The 15,343-nt window shown below is 36.1% G+C and overlaps 3 protein-coding genes across 7 annotated transcripts in view; all 3 read left to right on the top strand.

Moving 5' to 3' along the window:
* LOC102593594 (protein-tyrosine-phosphatase PTP1-like) overlaps positions 1-6,457 on the top strand; it is a 6,691-nt gene extending 234 nt beyond the window's left edge. Inside the window, exons 2-10 of one of the 2 annotated variants that reach the window (XM_015311416.1) lie at positions 34-215; positions 2,108-2,204; positions 2,297-2,361; positions 2,491-2,625; positions 3,737-3,871; positions 5,228-5,376; positions 5,467-5,608; positions 5,957-6,043; positions 6,182-6,457. In XM_015311416.1, the coding sequence (XP_015166902.1) occupies positions 34-215; positions 2,108-2,204; positions 2,297-2,361; positions 2,491-2,625; positions 3,737-3,871; positions 5,228-5,376; positions 5,467-5,608; positions 5,957-6,025 (974 nt within the window). In that variant the 3' untranslated portion in view covers positions 6,026-6,043; positions 6,182-6,457. The remainder of the gene's footprint in view (positions 1-33; positions 216-2,107; positions 2,205-2,296; positions 2,362-2,490; positions 2,626-3,736; positions 3,872-5,227; positions 5,377-5,466; positions 5,609-5,956; positions 6,044-6,181) is intronic. The other variant, XM_015311415.1, reaches the window with a different exon arrangement.
* A 783-nt stretch (positions 6,458-7,240) lies between these two features.
* LOC102597437 (RNA-binding protein 8A-like) lies at positions 7,241-12,143 on the top strand. Its single transcript, XM_006353572.1, has 4 exons — positions 7,241-7,720; positions 9,214-9,350; positions 9,735-9,880; positions 11,790-12,143. The coding sequence occupies exons 1-4, from the start codon at positions 7,462-7,464 to the stop codon at positions 11,833-11,835; spliced, it is 588 nt and encodes a 195-aa protein (XP_006353634.1). The 5' UTR covers positions 7,241-7,461; the 3' UTR covers positions 11,836-12,143.
* Positions 12,144-13,139: 996 nt separating this feature from the next.
* The window catches only part of LOC102597111 (uncharacterized), a 12,149-nt gene continuing 9,945 nt past the window's right edge, over positions 13,140-15,343 (top strand). Inside the window, exons 1-2 of one of the 4 annotated variants that reach the window (XR_001474161.1) lie at positions 13,140-13,521; positions 14,102-14,600. Coding sequence is in view for 3 of the 4 variants with exons in the window: in XM_006353571.2 (XP_006353633.1) it covers positions 14,274-14,600 (327 nt within the window). In the remaining variant the exon portion in view is untranslated. Of the gene's footprint in view, positions 13,522-13,562; positions 13,625-14,049; positions 14,601-15,343 lie in introns of those variants that run through there. The other 3 variants (XM_006353571.2, XM_015311413.1, XM_015311414.1) reach the window with 3 other exon arrangements.

The raw sequence follows: 15,343 nt of genomic DNA, 5'->3' as shown, positions 1-15,343 counted from the left end.
TTGGGAATCGGGGCCGGAGATCGGTGAGGGCTCCCGCCGGTAAACCCGCGTCGTCGTCAGCACCCAAGTCTTTCGATTTCTCCGACGATTCAGTTCCGAAGAGAGTCGTTCTGTCGAGTGATCAGCAGCGTTGTTGCTTGGAAGCACTCAAAGTCTTCAAGGATAAGAGGTTTTCTGCTCCCGAAAATATCCGCCAAGAGTTCATGACTTTGCAGGTCCTTTTGCATTATACTCTCTTTCTTTCTCAAATTTATTGTTATTTAATGTTGTGCATTTTGATAAAAGAGGAGGATATTTGTTCAATTGGTTTTTTTTTTTGAAAATGGTAACGATGTATTATATCACAAAAGTACATGGGTTGTACTCAAACCTTATATACAGATGCACTCTAGACACTCCTACTCTATTTCTATATTGAGTCTAAAACATCAACTATAGAGGTAGTGTCATTTGAGTATAATTGATTACACCAAAAACATAACAACAAAATGCAGTTTAGTTTAACATCCTGCACACTATTTTCTATGCCTTCAAAACATCTGGAATTCCTTTCTTTCCAGATTGCCCACCATATTGAAGCAGGGATAATTCTCCATCTAGTTCTGTCTTTTGCAAGGGCACCTGCCTCTCCGTCCCATTTTATGTGGCACTTTTCGGATTTCGAGATTCAAACAAGTCTATCTTTGACCATAAGTTTTTCATAAATCTTTTAAACATTTTGAATTATCAATTATTGTGACTTAGTACTTTTTACATAGTTTACAAATATTTTTTTTGAAAATGGTAACGATGTATTATATCACAAAAGTACATGGGTTGTACTCAAACCTTATATACAGATGCACTCTAGACACTCCTACTCTATTTCTATATTGAGTCTAGAACATCAACTATAGAGACAGTGTCATTTGAGTATAATTGATTACACCAAAAACATAACAACAAAATGCAGTTTAGTTTAACATCCTGCACACTATTTTCTATGCCTTCAAAACATCTGGAATTCCTTTCTTTCCAGATTGCCCACCATATTGAAGCAGGGATAATTCTCCATCTAGTTCTGTCTTTTGCAAGGGCACCTGCCTCCTCCCAGCTGTACAAGGCCTCAGTAACTCTCCTAGGCATAGTCCAGGATATGCCTTTAAGGCTCAAGAAAATCCTCCAAAGCTGCCGGGTGTATTTGCAGTGTAGAAATAGATGGTCTACAAGTAGCATTTCATATTGATTGTATCCTCCCAAACCTCCAACACACCTCATCTTTACCTCCTCCTCCCATAGTATTAGTCTATATTATATACAAATGCTTTTAGTATAGTATATTTTGCTAAGTACTATACACAAGAAAATAAGTTACAAATCCACTTATTTCCTGGAAAACTATTTCCTTCATACCAAACACACCCGAAATGTTGAATTTGGGATGTATGAGATGGATCCAAATAGAGTGAGATGGATATAAAGTATTCATACTCCAAGTTCAACTAGTTAGGGAATATGGTGGAGTTGATTGAAGTGTGGTGATTACTTGATTTTTAGTTGGATATTCACAGTCATATTATCATATATTAATTAAAAAAACCAAGTCTTTTTATGCTAAGAATGAATTGCTATCGTCATTGGACTTCTCAACTTTTCTTCTTCGCATAGGTGGTTCCATTCTTGGACAAATTGCGTTAGTTTGAATGCTTCAAACAACAAATTCATTGGAACATATTAAATGGAGTCATATTGGGAGTTAGGTGGTCTTAACTCTTAAGTGTCTGTATGAAGCAAAATAACACCTTTCGATAGTTTTAGGAAAATATTGAGCAGCTTCTTTGATGATTGAGTTCATTTATGTATTGTTTCCCGCTCTCATTTAAATCTAGTTATCCAAAAAAAAAATCCGAGCATCTTTTTTATGATGTTTCGGGTGGATGCTGGTGGTGGTGGCTCCACTTAAAATGAGCTAAATTTATGTCAAAGGACAACTCTCTTATGTCTTGAGAAAATTGTTGTTGCATGATGTTGTTTGTTTTGCTTGTTTGTTATTTATTTGTTGAGATCTCGTCTTTCTGCAAGTAGCATGATATTATCCTGAATTCCAAGAACACCTCTTATGACTCAGGCAACTAGGATGAGAGCTTCAGAAATGAAGAGTAGATGCTCAATGGCTTTGAACAGCACAAACATTAGCAAAAATCGATACACTGATGTTCTGCCATGTATGCAGATCAGTTTCTATTAATTCTTCGTTTGATGTTGAAGTTGTGTATTATAACCTGTGAATAATTATATCAAGCTTCATTCTTCTCAGTTGACAATAACAGGGTTGTTTTGGACCCACCAGCTAGAGGATATATAAATGCAAGCTTCATTAAGGTAGACTTGTACATCCATTACTTGAAATTAGTTAACCATGCTACTTTCTCTCCATACTCTCTTGGAAAATGTCAAGCTCTCTTCCACCAATCTGCTTCATGAGCATTATAGTGCTCCTTTTTGTTGTAGATATCCGAAGATGTGTCTCAGTTTATTGCAACACAAGGTCCGCTACAGCACACTTTTGAAGACTTCTGGGAAATGATAATCCAGCATCGCTGTCCTGTGATTGTGATGCTTACACAATTGTTTGACAACTACAAGGTATTCAACTGTTTAAATTACCAGGTAAGCATTGTAATGTTAACAAGACAAGACATCCTTGTTCTGTCATCTGACAGAAAGAAAAAAATTGAGATTTTTTGTGACAAGGCTTCTGATCCAAAATTTGCTACCTAGGTAAAATTCTAACCTTTCTGCCTTTTTCATCTCTTGATTTTCATCCTCCATTGTAATTAGATCTAGCATTTTTCATACTTTCAGAAAGGTGCAACTGAACCTTTGATACCGTTTTTGCATTTTTGCTTGAGATACTTTGCCCCTTACTATGTACTCTTCTATATTTTGAGTGGTGAGATAGGGTGGGGAAAAGAAACAGTAGAGAAAAAAAATCTTAGCCATCTCGTAAGGTCTGTTGGAATTTGATATAGTCATCACTGTCAATCTTTCTGCTAGTCATTTTCTGAGTAGGGAATGTTTTTCCTATGGACTATTTCAGAGCTTGGGCATATTTTGATGGAGTTGGTATAAGTAGACTTCTAGTGTGGTGCTTAAAGATATTATGTGATCACTAGCTTGTGAGGAATATAAAGCTTGTAGGTGAATAACTTTTGCAGAAAATCAGCTTCTGTTGGGGAAGGTTCCAATTGCAGTTCATATTCCATCGTGGGAAAAAGCCCTAGATTTCCCTTCTTATAAGCTTGTCAGATTGTTTATTTATTTTTGTGGTCTTTCTCTAGTTTCAAAACTGTTATACTTGGATTTTGTTGGTTATTTGAACTGCAGAAGGATTAGCAAAGTTTAACATGCAAAGGCTTGGCGGTTATTCTAGGATTGGAATTTGGACTTAATAAGTTCTTCTTTCCCTTCTATCTTCCTAAAACCCGAGTAGCTGAGAAACAATTTCCCGGGCCAAATGGAAAAAAGGAAACTAAGAGACCTTATTTCATGACCTTTATTCTGGATTATTTTCAACTCTTCACACAAAGAGAGAGGCTACTAGTCTCCTTTCAATCACCCTGTATCACCTGTTAACCTCTGAACGAATTTAAGCATTTATTCTAGTTGGTTTTTACTTCATTTGTAAGTGATTAGGTTGGTGATTGCGTCATTTTGACTATTTCATCTTTTCCTCTTTATGAAAAATGCAATGCAGATTGTCAAGTGTGGGGATTATTTTCAGGCAGATGGTGGTCCCAGAAGATTTGGCAATATATGTATTGTTACGAAGTGGATAAAGACGACTCAGACTTCATTGATTTTGCGATGTCTGGAGGTGAACTATATTGAGGTTAGTAAACTATTCTCTGTCCGTGTTATACACAAGGAAAAGAGCATGAAGAATCTTATTATGTTGGACATGAATATGGAACCTGCTGGAGACTATTTTCCTGATTCATTTGATGGAGAGTGAGAGTTGTTGATGTACATATTTTGATTTCTGCACCATTTTACGTATCCAGACTGATACTCTCTTCTTCTCCAGTAATAAGAGTCCTTGGCTGTAGGATACCCTTCTTTAAAGCTCTATGATCACGCATTGCTCTTTTTGCATAAGTTCTCCCAAGATTTGGGTTCTTTTTTTATGATGGCAAGAATAAGAAGGAATTGCAACATATGGGGAAAATTTTGCAATATTTTATGATGATTTCCATCAGTATTGCCTTCAACAACAATTGGATGTATGGTGTCATTTTTGTTCATTGTCTCCTCTTGTATATAATCGATGCAATTCCATCTCTAGCTTCAACCAGTGGTTTTAAAACCAAACATTTTGTGGATATAGGTTTGATTTTAAACCAAACAGGAAGACTGATTGGCTTGTAAACCATCCAGATATGGCTTTGGAAACCTGCCTTTTGTCTGTTTCAAGGCCTTGTTTTAGTTGCAGCAAGACTTTTAAAGTAAGCATAGATAATAATTATCAATGCTAATGAAGCAGCATTGTCTGGAAAAGATTCTTTGGTGGTTCCTCACTCCTCCTTCATTATTTTCGAAGTCCCATTTTGTAGCACTTTATTCTACTGTGGAATCGTTTCTGCCTGCATTCTTGGTCCTTCTTTTACAATCTTTGACAGTTTGAGATAGATGACAACACCTTTTCCCCTCTTCCTTACATGAGGACAACTTGAATGCTACTTATTTTTGTTTTATCTTGTGTTTTAATTACTTTTATAACTGCATACACACCACCCTCGCCAGACCTCACTTGTGGGATTACACTGGGTATGTTGTTATAGCCGATCTAGTTTTTCTCTTGCCATGTAGTAGGTGGCAATAGACTACTTGTTTCTGTGAAAAGGCTTCACAATTGGTACTACAATTATTGCGGCAATCTCTTATCGATCTCTTTCAAGCAATTCTGGCATTTTTATTGTTGGGAGTAAAGAAAACTTTAAGTCTTTCACTTTGCAGTACAAATGCTTTATTTCGTATTATGATTTCAGAAATGTGGTTTCTTTAACCTTGTACTTTTAGTGGAATTACCTTTTGGCAATCTTGTAAGTAGTTTCTACAATGGTATGTAATTGTGGCCCAATTCTCCCACTCACTTGTCATCCTTACATGTAGTTAACATTAATTTCTTGCCCATATTATGAGGGAAATGGCAATAAATGTGTGATGTTTTCTCCTTGCTATTTGCCAGTCAAAAGAACCACCTTTGTGTGTTTTACACATTCAATATCCCGACTGGCCTGACCATGGAGTTCCAAAGGACACTCTTGCTGTTCGTGAAATACTGAAACAAACATTTAGTGTCCCACCCAGTCTTGGACCAATTGTGGTGCACTGCAGGTTTCTGTCATCATCATCCCTGTAGATGTGCCTTTTAAAGATTCTGTAATTGATCCTTTCTAAAGCCTGACATCTCATTCTCTTACACAGTGCAGGTATTGGTAGGACTGGAACATACTGTGCAATCCATAATACCATCCAAAGAATATTGGTTGGAGATAAGTCTGCTCTAGATCTCGTTAACACAATAACCATTTTTAGGTCTCAGCGAATTGGGATGGTTCAGACCATGGTACAGCAGCTTCTCTTCGTTATTGAAATTGATAATACAACTTATATTACACAAGCAGATAACTGTTGGAGTAGTCGAGGTTTGCAAAAGCTGGCCCGGACACCACTGTCATGAAAAAAATTATATATAGTTGCCCCAGTGTCCTTTTGTCCTCATTTTTTGTTTAAGAGCTAGTTAAATGTCTTGCATTTTATTCGCTATACTCTCTTTTTCTCTTTTGGTATTTGTTACACTTACCCTCAGTATCTATACTACTGTGTTTCAACATTCTTAACTAATCTTTGCTCTTAGGTTCTTAAGTACTTATTGCACGGAATGTCTGTACTAAACTACTATTGTATATTACAGGAGCAATACCTCTTTTGCTATGATGCCATTATTGATGAACTTGAAGACCTCATTTCAGATAGCCAATGAAGAAGAGAGTTCATAATGGTAATTTTCAATTTTTCACTGTCAGGAAGTTCAATTGGATATTGAAGCAAATACTCACACTTGTTTGGATTTCACCCATTTTTTCTCCTCCTCATATTTTCCTAAATTAGTTTTAACCATTTAATGTATGTATTCCAGCAAGGTCCATGCAACTGGTTCTTCCTTGCTGCAATCATGCCTGTAGTTGCTTACAAATGAGAAGAAATGGAAACAATAATTTGAGCTGAAGAAGAAAATCAGCTGGGTCCACTTGAGTTTCTTATTGCTCTTACCATGTAGGAATAAGCAGAAACGTGCAAAATATTGTATGTTGTATTTCTGTTTGGAAATATATATGCTTTTAGAGAGGGAAAGAGAATGGAATGGAACTTATTTAACACTCTCTTAATCGTAACCTGCTTATTGTTGGTTCAATGTATGGCGGATTTGTTAAAATAGAGATGTCTTAAACATTGATAAAATCAAGTTGTGCTGTTATTAGAAGACATCGCTTTGGTGCTAATGAGTGATGCTAACAAAGTGCACCAAATGAACCTATCCTTCTCGGACTTCATATGCAGAATTTTTTTACTGATACGGTATTCTTTGGTGTAATTAGTTGTGAACCAAAACGACCCATTAATATCTTCTGAAAAAAAAAGAAGTATAATTAGTGGCTTAGTGGAGTTAAATTATGGTTTCACATTCATTCACCATAACAAAATTGTCAAGAAGAGTACACAAACGGACTTTAACAATACAATATCATACAAAAGCTTAGCATGTGTGTTTACTCGGGATATTTATTTTCTTTAACTTTTAACATTATGTAGTTCAATCAGATACGATTTGAACTTGGAATGTCAAATTGAATTTTAAACCCCTTTAATTACTATGTCAAGCTCTAATCTTATGTTTAGGAGGTTCAAAATTTATATGTATACATAAAAAGATTTAAACCTAATGGATCATGTAACTTTTTGCCGATGGGATGAACCCGTGGTATCCTCTAGATCCGCCTCTAATTGTATTTCAAAATATATTGATTCAACTAATTTATATTCACATCATGTAAGACTCTAGAAGTTTCTTATTTACATTCTAGACTTCAAATTAAAGATAAAAGAATCTTATTCATTCCACCACACTCCTCAAGTATAATTCCATCTATTACACATTCATCTTGATATTTTTATTTGACTAAGTATATTTTAGAGTCTCAAATCGAATAATTTGGTACTATGAAATTATGATAAATATTTTCTTATTTTCGACCCGACCCGAAAAGATTAGGAAGATCACATGGCCCCAAAACCCTTCTCCGCCAGTATAATCACCCAGCATTTTGCCTGGACACAGCTTCAATAAAAATACTTTATTATATTCAGTTGAAACAAGCAAATCAAAACCCCAAATTCTCTCTTTTTGCAGCGGCGAAAATGGCGAACCCGGAGGAGGCTGTCGATTTCGAGCCAGAGGAAGACGATCTGATGGACGAGGATGTTGACGCTTCATCACCTAGGGCACCGATGCCAAAGCTGAAATCAGCCATTACAGGCGGCGGCGGTGGTTCTTCTGCTTCTAAGAAAATCAAAGGACGTGGTTTCCGTGAAGAGACTGCTGAGGCTGAAAGGAATGCTCGCCTTTCTGCTCGATTCGATTCACTTGACTCCGAAGGTGGCCCTGGACCTGAACGATGTTAGTTTCTACTCTAACTCATCTTTTTTATGTAACGAAAAGAAGTTGCTACTTCCTTTTTTTAGAATTTTGTTCAAATTTGGGGAAAATGTTGCAGCAGGTTGACAATTCATCTAACGTAATTAATTAGAGTTTTTTTAGTTCGGTTAGGGATTTGTACTTAGAGAAGCGCTAGTGTTAAAAATTTGCTACCTATAATTGTTTTCTCTATGATTTTGTGACGGGAGGTTGAAAGTCGGGATAATGGGTAAAGAGTCTCTAAGGAAATGTTTTAGTCTGGTTAGAGACTTTTATTTAGAGAATATCTAGGTTGAGGATACCTTAATTTTAACAGGTTAGAAACTGCTTGTTCTTATAATTGTTTTTTCTTTTGGTATTTGTGTTTTGGATAAAGGAAAACTGCTGTAGGTTGATAATCCGTGTTATGAAATTACCCTGCAAGGAGTGTGTTTAGTTTGGTTTACAGACTTGAATTTAGAGAACAGCTAACTTTAGAAGACTAAAATTGAATGTTTTGGTGTTCACCCTGTTATCTGTGCAGATTTTTTCACGAGGAGCTTTTGTGGTTTTATTGAGTGCATTCCATATGTTTTTCTGTTTTGGTTTAATTTATTTTCTGCTATTGATTAATTGAACGATGTTAAATTGCTTTTGTGAATGACACCGTGTTAAGGTTTCACCTACATTGTGTAAGCATGCAGAATTAGAGAAGTGAATAAAGAAGTTAGGACCTACTTCTAGTAGAAGTTGATTTTGTTCATCTGTGTGTGAAGAAAAAAACAATTAGAGAAAGGAACACTCAAATATTGCTTGTACTTATCTTCACCTTTGTAGGACCCTGTTACGTTATTTAGAAAGTGGAATAACTTGAAGATTATTGAGTTGAGGTCTTCATTTTCAGAAAGAGTAGAAAGATCATGAAATAGGGAATTTTTTTTGTACTTAATGTATATCTGTGTTGTTTGGTCCCTTGCTCTGGCCATTTTGCTTATGAGCCTCCAGCTTCATGTTGTTTACATTGTAAATGTGCTAACTAGTTGGATTGGGTTCCAGCTATTATTTTATTTACATCTAAGAAGCACTTAATGGTAGGCTGTATATTTGTCACTTTGTCGTTGTTGCTTAGTTTTTAGGAGAGAGCTGGCTTTGTATAGCTAATCCAACTTACCCTCAACGGCTCAACTTGGTCTCCAGCACTTGCTGAAGTAGTCAGAGAAGTTGGCCAACAGAACTTAATATGCTGATTTTAGTCGGAGATATTAGTTGTTTGATTGCTGGGTCACCAACACTGAAGTAATATGTAATTTGTGCTGGGTATCTGAGATATTTTTCAGGTTATGCAATTCTGATGTAATAAACATCCCAAAATGTCTGATAGGTGATGATTCAGACATGGATGGTGTCCCCCCCTTTATTTTTTCTTTTGAGATTACCGGTAAGATTAATAAAGGTTTAAATAAGTAGTAGAGACCTAATGAGGGGAACATCTGCAGCCATTGAAGGATGGATTATTTTAGTCACTGGAGTTAATGAGGAGGCACAAGAAGATGATCTTCATAATACATTTGGTGAGTTCGGGGAGATCAAGAATTTGCATTTGAATCTGGATCGTCGTTCTGGATTTGTCAAGGTGAACTGGCTCTTTTCTTTCTCGGAATGTTTAGCTGCTTCTTTGGGTTCTGGGTGTTGCACATATGATGTTATATGAATTGCATTCCCATTGTATGCTTTAATCTAATAAACTTTCCTATCAAAAGATTTTGGATGATGACAATTGTTTCAATCAAGAAAATTTTGTTGAAGATTATAAGTGACAGACATTCCTTGTTCCATGTAACTATGTAAGAGCATTTCCTTGATGAATCTGTAATGGCGTAAATGGAATAAAAAAGGATCAATGTTATGTTAATTATGAGGGAGTCCAGATAGATACTTTTCTTTGTTTTTAGTTAAGTTTCTGCGTTTGTCTTGGTTTGGAGTGGTATAGTTTTTATAAAGTTTTCCATTTTGACAGGGTTATGCACTTATTGAATATGAGAACTTTGAAGAAGCAGAGAGAGCTATCAGTGAAATGGATGGGAATGAGCTGCTCACTCAGACTATTCATGTTGATTGGGCATTCAGCAAAGGTCCTTTTAGAAGGAGAAATGCTAGGAGGAGGTATCTTCTTGGTTAATCCAATTAGTGTAATTTTGTGTGTAAAATAGCTGTGAAAAAATGTTGCCTGAGTCAAGGATGCACTTTTTCACTTTTAATCAATGTGGGCAAATGTTCTTCCAGAAGCATAGATTTTTACCCTCTTCTTGAGAACAAGTCGGGGTCTCAAATTTATTCGCAGAGATTGGAATAACCACTTTTTAAACATTTGCAACTGGATAAATGTTATGATGTACAGTAATTGTTTTCTTGTGAACTTTTTCACTATAATGCATGTCGTTTAGCTGTATAGCGTTCATCTTCATAGGAGTGGAATTGTCACTTGCCTCCCTCATATGCTTTTTGTTGATAAAAGTTACCAACCCATTTCCTGTATCCCATGATTCAGCTGTCAGTTGTGTGTGTGTGGAATCAAATGACAACCACCTATTACTAGGACTCCATTTTATTTAAATGGCTGGCAGCTGGATAGCTTGCGGATCAAAATTGTCTTAATTTTTTGCCTCATTTTTTGTTCTATGATGTTATAGTAGCTTTTTACTTCTATCAGAGCATTTCTCTGTGGAGGTAATGGACAGTGTATCCTTCAGTTCGCTTAAATTTTCTTTTTTGCTCCCTGTTTTCTGAGGGTAAGCATAATTGTTTGATTTATTTTCTCTTACTGTTGATCTAGTTTTGGTCAAATCCCAGCTGAGATCATTGAATTAGGTTTCCCATTGATCATATTGTAGGCAAAAATTGAGAACTTATCCCTCAATACATAACTAGAAAAGTTCCAAAACTGTTTAGCAGAAGTTTGAGTAGGATTAGCTCAATGATTAAAACTAGTTCTCAGTAGCCTTATTAGTAGACAAACTGCAAACTCTTATCAGACTTCTCATCGGGTTTATTTGTCAAGTTCGCCAGCAATTAGAGAGCTATTTGCTTTGCAATATACATATGATTGCTATGGTTGTATGAACATGTGAAGTGATGGATTAAGTTTTCCTAACATCATTATGGTCACAAAATATTGTCTGAAGATTTATGCATTTCCCACCCTCCCATGGATAGGTGTCCCTAGAGCAGTTTGGGCTTTTATTTAGCTTTTGGAGAGGGGTGCACAGGTGGTGGAATTGGTGCAAAAAACACTAGGAATGTGTCTGTGTGGGGTATGGGTTGCCATTTATAGTCAAATATAGGATAGGCACTTCACATTTTCCATTCGAAACTAACACGTGTCTTGTTGGGGATTTTCCTTTTTGGCAAAAAGGGAGTTGGATACCTTATGATGAACTCACACATAACCTGGTTATAAATAGGACTCTATTACAGAATGATGTAAGTCTGCATCTGTTTCCTGGAAGTTTGTTAACCCTTGTTTAGTTATTACAGATGAGCAGTGTCTCCGAGGTACCAAGCAGTTGTAAAGGTGTTTCTAATGTATCCATTTTAAAAAGAACATAGGATGCTTCAGTTTGTCTTTGTTATGCGCAAAATGTCATGACTCTGCTAGTAATTGTTGAAGCTACAGACTAATAACTGGGTTGCTCAGCCACATCAATTTGTAAATACCAACTTTAGTTGTTGGTGCCCCCTTCATAATGTTAGAAAAATAGGAAGAGTTAAGAGGATTTTCTAGTCAGTTCGTGACTTTTTGAGCTGATAGGAAGACTACTGACTTGCGAGAAACTTGTTGCTCTCTTGAGTCAATTTAGAGGAAAGTTTATCCTTGTCCTTTTAGATACTTCCCTTTATATGATAAATATTCATTTTTTATGATAGATCTTTATTTCTTATTCCAAAATAGAAAATGAAATTCCTATCTGACTACATTACTGCAAAATCTGTGTTTGAATGTTTGGAACATCACCTATATGGTTTCTGCATTGAAGAAGTATTGACTAACATGCAGCTGTCCTCATCCTTACAGGTCACCACGTAGTCATCGTTCTAGAAGTCCCAGGAGGAGATTCTAGTTCTACGCACATCTATTTGCAAGGATTGTGTCACTGACTTCTAGAGATCAGGCTCTATGAATTCCTGGTCTATGCTGTAATTCCATGTGTACGATTGTTCCTTTGCCAGTTTTTCTTTAATTTTCTGTTCCCTTAACTCTGCTCTTAAGTGAATGCATCTCGAGCTTGTCTGGTGGTGTATACTTCTCTGGCCTTAGTGAAAATTTAGATTCCTTTTGAGAATATTCGGAACTTTCCCAGTTATCATCTGAATTGGATATGGTTAATGGTTATCTTGAAGGCGGCATTGTGAGTTGTTTGTCATGTAACATTTGTGGGTAATTTGATGTGTTTCAGTAGTGTGTACTAACGAAAAGTGTCTGCAACTTACTTTTTGAGTACATTTCTTTTAAAGCATCAAATGAATTAATTGCATCATTTTTTTAGCAGAAAGATTGAATATTCACTGTTTTGTACTCCAAATTATTAATCATGAAAGTTAATTTGGAGTTCATGACTTTAGAATATCGAGTGAGAGCTAGCTCCGAGGGGGGCGAGTGGCACTGAAATTATAAAAACCAACTGTGGTAATTGAGAACTCATGGTAAAAGGTGCTGACGATAATATTATAATTCATGAGCATATGGTAATAATGACTTCGTTGAGGTAATTAATAATTACCTTGGGAAAATTGAATTTATATCACGTTGGGGTTTGACCATTGAAAAGACAAAAAGCAAAGCAAGTGCACGATGACGTCTTGCCTGCTGTGCGGTTTGGGTTTGGTGTGGACGTGGTCGTTGAGGGGTGGGGGGTAGGGGCAATTATTTTACTCTATCACGTAACTATAACTAAATTTTCCCCGTTAATCACATTTTTAATGATTTTGTTTAACTGATTTTATTAATGATATTTTGAGATTCTAAATTTGACTACTATTCCTATTTTAATAATAGTATTAAATAACTATATAGAATAGAAAAGGAAAAAACATAATAGAATTTTCTTGATTTTTAAAATTAAACCAATAAAATGAAATATAGGGGTTAAGTAATATAAACTGAGGAAGGGTAAGAAAATGGGGGTATATGGTGTTTAAAGCGGGATATTATTTTATTAGTAATAGATACGAAAGTGTTGAAAGTCGTATAAAGAGGTATTTTTGGTATAATAAAATTAAAATATTCACTATTTATTCACTTTGGTATACTTGATATAAATATATATTACAACTATAATCATTTACAAAAAATAAATAAATATAAAACACAATTTTTTTTTGATAAAAACATAGTAAAAAAAAGTTGAACTCAAACTCAAACTCAATTTGTTGTTAAATATGATTAAAAACACTTCAACGCTGAGAGCGAAGTTGTTTGTTTTTCAAGAACATAGATAACTCAACTCTGTGTGTGTGTATGTGTGAGAGAGAGAGTTTCCCTACTCTATCGTGTCTGACTTGGGGGTCTCTTTGCTTACTTCTTTGCCATTATTCTTGACCCAGCTTTCTCTTCCCGACCTTTTACTCTCCAAAAATCCAACACCCATTAAGCAAAAAAAGCTACTAATCACTTGTATTACCCTTTTTTTCTCCCTTAATCAAGTGTATTTTGTTCTTCGTTGAAAAAAGGGGTTATTAGAATCTGTTGTGTCTTTGTTCAGATCCAAGTTATCATCTTTTTTTGTTTCCCCTTTGTATCTTACTTGGTAAGCTTGCTTTGCCTCTTTATTAGACAGCTGTTTTTATGTGTTTTTATTCAGTATGCGACTGTGTCGGTCTCTTTTTCTTGTTTTCTTGCTGACTGATGAGGTAAAGTTGTGATCTTTTAGACCCTTCTAGCGTGTTTTGACTTACTTCTATATAGTTCATGTTATAGAGGTGGATCTTGGATTTTTGTAGTAGTAGCTGTCCTGCTTATTTGTGGAAGTGAGTGCAAACTTAGTATAGATTCTTGAAATTATTTTACATTATATGTACTATGTAGTTCAAGTTGAGAACATTGGATTCCCCTGTAGTGTTCTATGAGCTGTGGTGTTTCTACTGGCAACATGCTGGTGGTATTTGATATCTTTTGCTAATAATCTTGTACATTCTCCCATTTGGATGCCATTAAGTATTCTGTATATCCTGCAAATTGGGTTTTTGCATTGCTTGTTTATTGTTAATTTATTGAGATATAGAGACGTGCTTTTTTGATATTCTGTTCTTTATGTTGTGGTTTGTGTTTGTGTCAGTTGAATTAGATCGTACCTATGCTCAGAGTTGATAGTTAATTTGATCATGCAGCTGAATTCGAGGATCTTCTTGGTTTAGCTTAGACACATTTGAGCGCGTATTGTCAAGCAGCTTTGTTGATATCGGTACTCTGCTGCAGAAGTTTCTCAAGGCATTTATGAACTTTTGACTCAAATGTTGATGGAAACCTCGAGATTGAAGTAGGTGGAAGCATTATACAATAATGGGTGGCCTTTGCTCTAGAAGAGCCACCAGTGAGAATACAACAGGTCGTTCCATACCACATGTCAACGGTCACTTCAACTATGGTGCTGGAACAGTTTATCAGTCGCATAGATTGCCCTCACAGGCAAATAATGATTCTGAGCAATCTCCACTGGGGGAAAGCACGGAAAATCAACCAAGTGAACCAGTGTTCTCTTTTCCAGAGTTGAATGCAGCTTCCAATGGGGTTGATATGGATGCTATCAATGATGGAATTCCTCGATTGTCTAGGGTTTTATCAAATAAAACCAGACCAACAAGGTCAAAGCAAGTTGCCATGGCAAAGGTGATTAGTCTCCTATTCGTTGTTATTTCCTTTGTCCTATGGCCTGATGCTTCTGTCTTTTTCCTATTGCATTTGTGATTATGTAAAGTATTTCCATTTCACTGTCTTGACAATGGCCAAATGTCACATAGGTTGTAAAAAATGAAGATACAAAGACGAATGAATAATTTATAAAAAAAATTGGATGAATAATTAAAAGGCAAACAAAGAGAAAAATAAACAAGTGAGAATAATAGAGAGGATATTATAACTGTCTTGGAAATCCAATGAAATGTTAAAGGAGCACACAATGTTCTATAACTGTGATAGTTGTGGTGTGCCCTATGTGAGAATAGCATAGAGGGTAAACTTCAATAGTGCGACTTTCTCTCTCTTAGACAAATACTCTCTTCCCTCCACCACTCTCCTCTAGAATTTCTTCATTGTAGGTTGTCACAAATCTTTATTTTTGAATTTTCTCTTCCAAGGCACCCCAAAGAGGCAAAGACGATATTGACAATTCGGTCACTTTTTGCAAGTTGCACTTACAAGTCCGTGCCTAGCTGCCCCCAAGGCCTAGCTTGAGTGGCAAAAGGTGGAGGATTTGTGGCTTAGGTCGCAGGTTCAAGCCCCACACCATGCAAAGCAAACCCCAGTATTTAAGTGGAGAAGGGTAGAGGGGCGGGCCCATTATCCACCGAGTTTAGAAGGCTGTGATTGGTCCAAAGGGCGGGTCACAGACGGATTTCTCGGTTAAAAAAAAA

This window comes from Solanum tuberosum, unplaced genomic scaffold (assembly GCF_000226075.1).
Source record: "Solanum tuberosum cultivar DM 1-3 516 R44 unplaced genomic scaffold, SolTub_3.0 scf00158, whole genome shotgun sequence".
Lineage (NCBI taxonomy): Eukaryota > Viridiplantae > Streptophyta > Magnoliopsida > Solanales > Solanaceae > Solanum > Solanum tuberosum.
The sequence above is the reverse complement of the archived record's forward strand: the minus strand, read 5'-3'. Positions and strand labels throughout refer to the sequence as shown.